The 10,290-nt window shown below is 37.2% G+C and overlaps 1 protein-coding gene across 1 annotated transcript; it reads right to left on the minus strand.

Moving 5' to 3' along the window:
• Positions 1–205: 205 nt before the first annotated feature.
• On the minus strand, positions 206–9,952 carry MSTN (myostatin). The gene is made up of 3 exons (XM_053360362.1): positions 9,158–9,952; positions 3,835–4,208; positions 206–2,933 (listed from the first exon to the last, which is right to left on the minus strand). The coding sequence occupies exons 1-3, from the start codon at positions 9,513–9,515 to the stop codon at positions 2,553–2,555; spliced, it is 1,113 nt and encodes a 370-aa protein (XP_053216337.1). The 5' UTR covers positions 9,516–9,952; the 3' UTR covers positions 206–2,552.
• Between the last annotated feature and the right edge of the window lie 338 nt (positions 9,953–10,290).

The raw sequence follows: 10,290 nt of genomic DNA on the forward strand, positions 1-10,290 counted from the left end.
AAATAATTAGGCTCACTGTGTACAAGGGGAAGTGCTTTGCATGTATGCATTATATTTCATGGATTCTGATAGTGGATCTTAACTGCATTGAACTGTGGCCTCTTTGTGCAACCCACAAAACTGTTTAAATCCCACTGAAATAAAAATAAATAGAAAATTGGCATTTTAGCTATTTCACAGCTGGGGGAAAAGAAGAAAACCCAGAGACTGATATTCTGCTGTAATTTCACACAAAATGATAAGTTGAAATCCAGTATACAACAAATAGAGTTTTGATATTATACAAAAGTGAAAATATTTTAACAGAAATTATAGTGGTTATTGAACAATGTTTGTATTTTCAATTGTTTTTCACATTTGAAAATAAAGTTTCTTAATAGGAAATAGATTTCTAAACTTTGTTTTGATTAAAAATTACTGATTATGCTGAGCAAAATATACAGTAATACATGAAAATTAAAGTTTATTACATACTTATAAAATGAAAGTAATAAAGTATTTTGCAAGATTCTAGCTCATAAGAAAAATACAGTTAGTGAAAATATATGGGTTTGTGCTGTTAACAGTATGTTGATATATCGCTAAGAATTTGACTGAATCAATGATATGTTGAATGCAAATAATGTTGAGTGAAGGAAAGCAGCCACTAGTGCTGTTCTGCAAAAGTTTGTACAGAAGCTTATGCCACAGTTCACACAATGCTATTAACAGGTAATTTTTTTACCCATTCTCATACTTTTTACATGAGAGGCTGTTCATGCTGTTGTGCAAGTGAAGGAACATTTGGGACTTAGTTTCTCTTTTCTCATGCAGTGCTTAAACACAAAGTAAATAGCCCTTCCCTTCCATCCCTGAAAGGTTATCTTTGGATCCAGCCCACAATATCTCCTGACATATACTGCTAACATAGTTGATCTGGCAAAAATAGTTGGTTGCAGCAGACTACTACTCAGATTAGGCCCATTGAATTTACTGGACATAACTTAGTCATGTTGATTAATTTCATGGCATTTGTGTTTAATATGGATACCATTGTTTACAACCTTATGTCTGCCATCGCTCTGATCCACTAATTCAGGTGAAGCCACTTGATGTTGTTGGACTCCCATCAGACCTGACTGGTATGGCCAATGATCAGGGATGATGGGAGTTGGAGACCAACAAATATCTGGAGGGCACCAGGCTGGCAAACCCTGCACTAAGGCATGTGCATATGAAATTCTTACATGTAGCCTCACTCATTAATTTGAAAAGAAAGAAAATACAGAACCCATATAAGCAACAAGTATACAACAAGTGGGTAGAGCAATATTGATTAGGGTGATTTCATTTATATAACAGTGTTCTCAAGAGCATTAGAATAAATACTGAATCTTGGTATATTTGTTGCAAAATAATAAAATAACTTATTTATATCATTGACGGAAGTGTAATTTTAATCTGAGTTATTCCAAATTTGTTGCATCATATATATGGTATAGTCATAGTAACTTAAAAAAACACATTTATTTACATTATAATATTGTGTGTATATATAATATATATATTATATTACACAAATATTCATGTTTTATTTTTACAGTACTGTACTTATGAATTCTCTCAATTGGTTTATCATAGTGCAAACTGTAATGTTGCAATATGGGTTATAACAATTGTACAATAAGGAACAATTTCTTGCCATTTATCATTTGTAATACAGCTGTCTGCTAAAGTAATTTTAAAAAATTCTTGTGAATGACAAACTGTAGTTTAGGAGAGGGAGATTCATTGTAATGTGTGCACTTAAAGCTGTCAGAACCTCAGTTCTCCTGGTGTCTGCAGTTCCAATACAATATCCAGTTTTGTGACAATATTGTAATCTAGCTGTTGGTACATCCCATCCAAAATACTTATTGCTTCCTGCAGCAAATCTTGGGACTGGATTGTAAGTCTACTATGATAGCACCATTGGCAGAAAGTAATGTACATACTAATTATAAAAGGAATGGAAACAAAATGTACCTACCCTAATTTGTGAACTTATCTGTTTTGTGGAATTTCATCTTATCAGTTTTTATACTCTAAACTCAATTCAAGTGTTTGAGAAAAATTCACTGGTACTCTGTTCACTCTATACGTCACAAATATATCCTCTAATGTGAGTACAACAGTGAATTCAACTGTTCAGACTATATTTAATAGCCTGCTCCTTTTCATTCTCTGGAATATAAGGAGGTTGCCTTTTTCTACTTCTATCTGCTGAAACTTGTATATAATTATGTTGTTTGCATAAATGAAAAAATACCTTCCCAGAATAAGAAATTCATTGTGAAATCCTGTGAGTTTGATTGTAGCTTATCTTTTTCACTGGTTTTTAACCAGCCCTTGCATAAAAATGTCTTTCAATTCACATACTGTAGCTTGTCTGGTACGAAATCTTTACAATAGCCTAGAGTATAGCCTATCAGAGGTAGGCCTATTGTACAAAAATTCACAGTTTCAAAAAATGCTCAAGGGAAATACTTTTCATAGATTCCATATTTTATGAAGTGGCAAACCTAATGAAGAACTCATGAGCACCCACAACGATCTACCACCATAGCTGGTATCTTTCCATATATTATCTGTTCTTTTCCATTGAAATACAGCATATTTATTGGGGACATCTTAGTAGGTGTGCAGCATGGGCCTGCTGAACCTCTTGGATTTGCTTGGTGTACAAGATGAGTGTGTGGATACTTTTGTAAAAATACAAATTCACATTCTCCAGAGCAGTAATTTGCTTTGTATCTTTTGGGTGCAATTATCCAGTCCCATCCAAAAGCTTCAAAATCCACAGTCAGCGGGTAACGGCAACATCGAGATTCTGTTGAGTGTTCATCACAGTCCAGACCAAAATCTCTGCGTGATCTTTTTGGTGTATCTGTAATCCTGACCTCTAAAAATGGGTTCTATGAATAAAGAAAAAGGAATAGTATTTTGGTAGAGTGATTGACATTTGACACACAAAATATATTTTTCTAAACGTATAGCATTCAAGAGCTGTAATGATGATGATGATGATGTAACCAGCCTTGTTACAAAAAAAACCCCACAACCTTGTCTTGGGAGGGGCTTTTATGTGTAAGGAGAAGAGTGGTAAAAATAAAAGTCCAGAAGAATTGCAGCAGCTACAATGTTACATGGCAATCCATTTTTTAAAAAAACCTAGCATGGTTTTGAAAACAATTTGTTATATAGTGCAGTGGCGTAGCGTGGGGGGTGCAGGGGGGCCGGGCGCAACATCTGGGGGTTAGGGTTAGGTGGCGCAAATCCACGGGTTAGGGGGCGCAAATTACTTGCCTTGCCCCGGGTGCTAACAACCCACGCTACACCACTGATACAGTGTACTGCCCAAAGGACAACATTTTAAAATGTCACTGTGAATCCTCAACCTCTTGGACACATACAAAGAGGAACTCTTTGGCTCCTAGTCATAAACCTTTTCATTGTCCTGTTAGAAAGCATTAAGACATCAAACACCCAAATTGTTGGTGTTATTAATTTTTAGCTATTAAAAATGGCCTATATAACCACCTTCCATATAGCACTCAGCTTGAGGAACTGAAACATAAGTGTTAATAATTCCAGTTACAGGCAAACAACTACATGAAGTTTATGTACAATTATGGTTTAATTGTTCTGCTGGAGCACGGAGGACATTTTCCAGCTCCTGGTAATATTAATTTGCTGGAGCCTTCACACTGCATTAATAATCACAGCTTTTGTAAATTCCTCTTTCATTTGTCTGAAACATCCTTTTCAGCAATGAATTACAATTAAGTTCTTGCAAAATTTCCAAGTGAAACTTACCAAACCATCTTCCCCTGGTCCTGGATAAGTTACTGCAAGATCTCTTCCTTTTTCATCCAAAGCTTTGATTTCAATACCCAAGTTAGATTCAGGTTGTTTGAGCCAATTTTGCAACACAGTCTTCACATCAATGCTCTGCCAAATACCAGTGCCTGGGTTCATGTCAAGTTTCAAAGATCGAATTGCAGTAGAGGTTGTACCATCTTTCATGGGTCTGATGAGTCTCAAGATCTGTACAAATACTGTTGTAGGCCTCTGGACTGGTCTTAAGTATATCCACAACTGAGCCTTCACTACTTTATTATACTGTATTTTGGAGCTAAACTTAAAGAAGCAACATTTGGGTTTTCCTTCCACTGGCATAGGGAAATCAGCTATAAACAAATGGATGGAAAATATTACTTGTTTGCAAACATCAAAAAACATGTAAACATTTTATAATATCTTCAGACAATTTCTTAGCAGTGACTTACAATTTGCAGTGGAAACAGTTGCTCAGATCTCATGTGACCATCTAAGATGTATACCACTTTTATTTTTTTAACCACCACAAGTGCTTCACACTTTGCCCCATTTTAATCAGTATTCAATACTTCCATCAAAATTTTGCTATCCCCCTCCCACACCTCTTGATGTGCAGCAAACATTTATGGCCAATCTGAGTGAGTGCATATCCAGTAATAAGGAGCACATAATAAATCCTTATCGAATAGAGATCCCCATTCACAGTTTGTATAGTTCTATGTATAATGTCTGCTGTTCCAGTGGTATTTTGGAGTAGGTCCAGTCACTTTTTACATTTAAAATTCTCCCTTGTCAATAGATGGTGGCCTTGGATCCAGTATTTATTTGTATTTATTTAATTTGAATTCCACCACCTTCTGGAGTCTCTAAAGTACCTCACAGTTTCCATAGGGTTGGGTCCAGAGTCCAACTAAATTAGTTGCACCTAGATTCTGTTGATTTCAGTGGGATCTAAGTCATAACTAAGTTTTCATATTGATTTGAATGATACCTACATGCAGCTAACTAAATCTGGATCTACAAATAAAACACAATGATTCCATTAGCTTGCAATAAAAAAGAGAAACATAATCACAAAATAAGTGGCCATATGAAAGCAGATCGTAGGAAGAAAAGAAAAGGGGGAAAATATTGAACATAGATTTAAAAAGAAACTTAACGAAACAAAAAAAATTGGATTTTTTTTTTATAATTTCCAGTACTCAAAAGACCTTTCTTGGAGGAAATCCACTGAAATCTTAAGGAATTGCTTGTTCATTTGAGGACTTAGGTGAAAATGATTCATGTGTATATATAATTTCACTATTTGCTTTTCTGTATTGTGTTTTATATTTCGATCTTATACCATTTACCTGGTAAATACCATTGAATTCCATGGACTGCTAAGTGGATATGATGAATATGATGTCATGTTTGTACTATGTGATTACGCTGATTTCTGCTGAAAAGGACAGGCTGAACTTTTAAAATTATACTGATTATTAAAAAGAAAACAAATCATAAGGGAATATACCCTGAGAATCTTGGAGAGTCTGTGTAGTTATACTAACTGTCCAGCTGTACAAATCACTCTCTGACATAAAGTCTCTCTCTCTCCCCCCCCCACCCCCTAGTCAAAATTACCAAGGGTACTGAACACATTGTACAGTGTACTCAGCCTGAAAGTGGCTGTGACATATAACTTCCACTTAAAACACAATGAATGGCAAACATTCATTCAAGTTATGTTAGTGTTATTTCTATTTTAATTACATACAGTGGTACCTCGGGTTACATACGCTTCAGGTTACAGCTCTGCTAACTCAGAAATAGTACCTCAGGTTAAGAACTTTGCTTCAGGATGAGAACAGAAATTGTGTGGTGGCAGTGCAGAAGCAGCGGGAGGCTCCATTAGCTAAAGTGGTGCTTCAGGTTAAGAACAGTTTTAGGTTAAGAACGGACCTCCGGAACAAATTAAGTACGTAACCAGAGGTACCACTGTATAGCAGAGTAGTGAATAAGCTATAAAAGAGTAGGTATAGTAGAAACCAAGTTGCTTTCATTTGCATTGCAACAAAATGTATGGTTAATAACTTTATTTTAATTTACTGATTTTTAATTTGCCATATCTGACTTACTTTGTGAGACTAGGAATTGCAGTATAGTAGGAAATCTTATTTTAGCATACAGTGAGATTATATAAGCTGTTAGATACATTTTAACTCTCTGTACATCTAGTGTAAAATAATATCACATACTGATGTATTCTAGCACTCATGTACCACAAAGAACCCCTATATGAGTGGCTTTTTCCAGAGACAGCAATATAAAGGACAGATTTACAATAGCATTCTTTTCTGTGCATGGGCCTGCTTCTAATTGGGATGTGGTTGCAGATCCTGTGCCTGAAGTAAAAATATGTTAAGGCTGCAATCCTAATCACAGGGGATTTACTTCTGAGTAGACATGTACTCTTAAGTCATTTTCATATTAAGTTACCAAAAAAGTTTTTGCATTTTAAAAATGCCATCAATGAAGAGTGAAATAAATAGAATAAAAGTATTTTCTACAATGTTTTTTATAAGTCAGCACAAATGATTAAATCATGTTTCTTTAAATATGAATTTCTAAAACATAAATTCTTGATTATTCTTTCCAAAATAAATGTTAAAATAACCATTTCACTCCTTTTGAATATTTTATGCCACTGTTGCTGGTAGCAAATCCTAAGTCGTGTGTGCTCAAGCTGTCCTTTTACTTTATTTTATCATCGCCTTAAGTGTTATTCCGAAAACAGCTGCCATAGCCAAATACTTCAGCTAATGAAGAACATAAGATACTATAATATAAGCTGTGCAAAAGATACTTGATAGGAGCCATGGCAGATGCTCAGCACTAAGAAGATAACTAAGAATCTGCTCATTCAGTAAATATCTTCATTCCTTCTTAACACAACTAATAGAATTCCTAGAGCTGTGCATGAACATTTCATTATTTAAAATATAGCACCATTGGCATTTATTAAGTGCTACATTAAGGAATGCATTAGATTAATAAAGTGGTTAATATATAGGTAAAGGTAAAGGTACCCCTGCCCGTATGGGCCAGTCTTGACAGACTCTGGGGTTGTGCGCCCATCTCACTTAAGAGGCCAGGGGCCAGCGCTGTCCGGAGACACTTCCGGGTCACGTGGCCAGCGTGACATCGCTGCTCTGGCGAGCCAGACCAGAGCCGCACACAGAAACGCCGTTTACCTTCCCGCTAGAAAGCAGTCCCTATTTATCTACTTGCACCCAGAGGTGCTTTCGAACTGCTAGGTTGGCAGGCGCTGGGACCAAGCAACGGGAGCGCACCCTGCCGCGGGGATTCGAACCGCCGACCTTTCGATCGGCAAGCCCTAGGCGCTGAGGCTTTTACCCACAGCGCCACCCGCGTCCCCTGGTTTATATATAGATTGTATTAATTAACAGTTGTGGACAAAGTAATTAGATTAGGAGAAAGCAAATGTATGCTGGAGACTGAGTGTTGTGAACATTTTTGCCACTCAGAAAGCACCCGTCATGTTTAGTGTTTTGCGGGGACGCAAAATGACATGAAAATGTTTGTTGGAGAGAGTATGTGGCTCCGGATGTATTGAAAACTCAACCAAGCCTTCCTGTCTGGTAACATTTTCGCCGCAGAACACACCTTGGCAGAAAAGGAACGTTGTCTCTCGGTACTATGTTGCCTCAACAGGACACATGTTTGAATGAGTATTGACTCGGTGACTCGGAAACTAAAACTAATCCAGAATGCAGCAGCTAGATTGGTGACTGGGAGTGACCGCCGGGACCATATCACCATATAATTCATATAATTCACTGGTTCCCAGTACATTTCCAGGCACAATTCAAAGTGTTGGTGCTGACTTTTAAAGCCCTAAACCTCCTCAGCCCAGTATGCCTGCAGGAGCATGTCCACCCCCATTTTTCAGCCCAGACACTGAGGTCCAGCTCTGAGGTACTTCTGGCAGTTCCCTTGCTGCGAGAAGTGAGATTACAGGGAACTAGGCAGAGGGCCTTCTCGGCAGTGGCAACCTCTCTGTGGAACGCACTCCCATCAGATGTCAAAATAGATAAATAACTATACAACTTTTAGAAGACATCTGAAGGCAGTACTATAGGGGGAAGTGTTTAATATTTGACCTGGGCTCCTTCCAGTACATTAATTCAATCAACTACTTTGGGGTGCAGCTAGAGCTGAGTTTGGGGTTCCAGCTGGATTTTTTGCCCTCACTGACAACATTAGGTAAAGGGTAAAGGTAAAGGGACCCCTGACCATTAGATCCAGTCGTGACCGACTCTGGGGTTGCGGTGCTCATCTCACTTTATTGGCCAAGGGAGCCGGAGTACAGCTTCCAGGTCATGTGGCCAGCATGACTAAGCCGCTTCTGGCGAACCAGAGCAGCGCATGGAAACACCGTTTACCTTCCCGCTGGAGCGGTACCTATTTATCTACTTGCACTTTGACGTGCTTTTGAACTGCTAGGTTGGCAGGAGCAGGGACCGAGCAACGGGAGCTCACCCCGTCGCAGGGATTCGAACCGCCGACCTTCTGATTGGCAAGCCCTAGGCTCTGTGGTTTAACCCACAGCGCCACCCGCGTCCCATGACAACATTAGGTAGCCAAATCTAATTGATTCTATGATGCTATCAAATTCACTATGTGATACATGATTGGCTGACATAGTGTAAGGAAGAAGAAACGAAAGCTCTGCTATAATTAAAAAATTGTGCCAGTGCAACAGAAGATCAGAAGAATGATTGTGAATAAACACCAAAATTCAAAAAGTAGGAGTTTGGGGAATTTTCACACAGAATTTTTGGCATAGTTATAATTTATATATCTGTATGTGAAAACATGTAAAAATATATTAGTACATTGAAGCTTAATGTTTTATTTTGTCAGTTACATGGATGTTCCCCTTACTCCCTGTTTTCTGGAACTCCTAAAAACAAGTGTCCCTAGAAGATTTGTTAATGCAAACTGATGCATTAATATGCCTTTTTTACTTTTGCACAATAAATTACTGAAATAATAAGGTTGATTAACTAAATAACTTATTTACATACCAACAGCAATAAACAAGTTAATTGTTAGTTTGTATATAAAGGGGGAAATACCATTAAAAGAAAAATTACTTGTCAGTAGAACATGATTCAATTAAAAAAAATGCTTTTCTCTCTCTCAGCTGCATGCTTCCACAAGCAGTTTGTTAGATGAGATCAAGAGGATATTGTTGGTCTCTAGTGCTATCTTATAAAGGAATAAACGTACTTACACTCTGTAGGCATTGTAATAATAGTTTCAGTTGTAGCATGATAATCATCATCTTCCAAAGAGCCATCACTGCTGTCATCTCTCTGGACATCATATTGATCAATCAGTTCTTGCAGTGGCGGAGCTTTAGGTAAAAGTTGCCTTATAGCATCCCGGCTAATATTAGGTGCTTGCTCCAGACGCAGTTTACTTAGGATCTGAATTTTTATAGCTTCTATTCTTGAAGATTTTGTACTTTGCCTCCATGTACATGCGTTGCACAGTCCATCTTTTTCCATGTTTTCATTTGCCTGGTTACTTTCATTAAGATCCACTGGACCAGGTATGATTAACATGAAAAGGTAAATATAAAGATACATTTTTTATTTCTGCAGGATCTCACATTCAGTGCAGTGCTTTCCCTTCCTTCCTTTCTCCTTCCTTTGGTTCCTTTTTTAATCTTTCCGTACTGTGTGAATCACAAGGCAAATGCAATCTGAGACAACTCACCACTCTGGTGAATCATGTATATTCCAAGAGGGCTTTTTATATTCCAACCTTCATTAGACTTGTGTCGTCAAAACCAATGATTGGCTGCTAAACCAACAATGAATCTAACTGTCAGATGTTAAAGCCATGTCCCTCATAAGTTGCTAGACCGCATTTTGTTACTGCCAAGGGTGAGCTGATTTTCTGACTATTCCATAGAGAGTATCTCCTCACAGGCTGTAAGAATATTTCCAAGGAGCATGGCCAGCAGTATCAAAAGATAGTATTACCATTCTTAAATGTGAATCAGCTGCTGCTTTTATTGTGAATCAGTCTATGTATCCTTCCCATATCTAAAAAGGCTAGCCAATAATTGAAAAAGAAAACATTTAATAAGTGTAAAGACTGTCACTATTATAAATTAAAATCGTTCTTAAATATTTTATTTAACAATATGGATTTTTAAAAATGAAATGTGAAATACACCACTGAAAAGACAATAGCTAAGAATTTAAAACCAAAATCTTAACCAGTCTACATATGCATGTTTTATTAATTTGATTATGTTTGGGTTCAGGTGGTATAAGTAATTAAGGAGATAGAATCTCATTTACATCCTAATACTAAATACATTACAGGGAACAAACACATAATGACCACTCTACA

The sequence above is a fragment of the Podarcis raffonei genome, chromosome 1 (assembly GCF_027172205.1).
Source record: "Podarcis raffonei isolate rPodRaf1 chromosome 1, rPodRaf1.pri, whole genome shotgun sequence".
In the NCBI taxonomy this organism is placed as follows: Eukaryota; Metazoa; Chordata; class Lepidosauria; order Squamata; family Lacertidae; genus Podarcis; species Podarcis raffonei.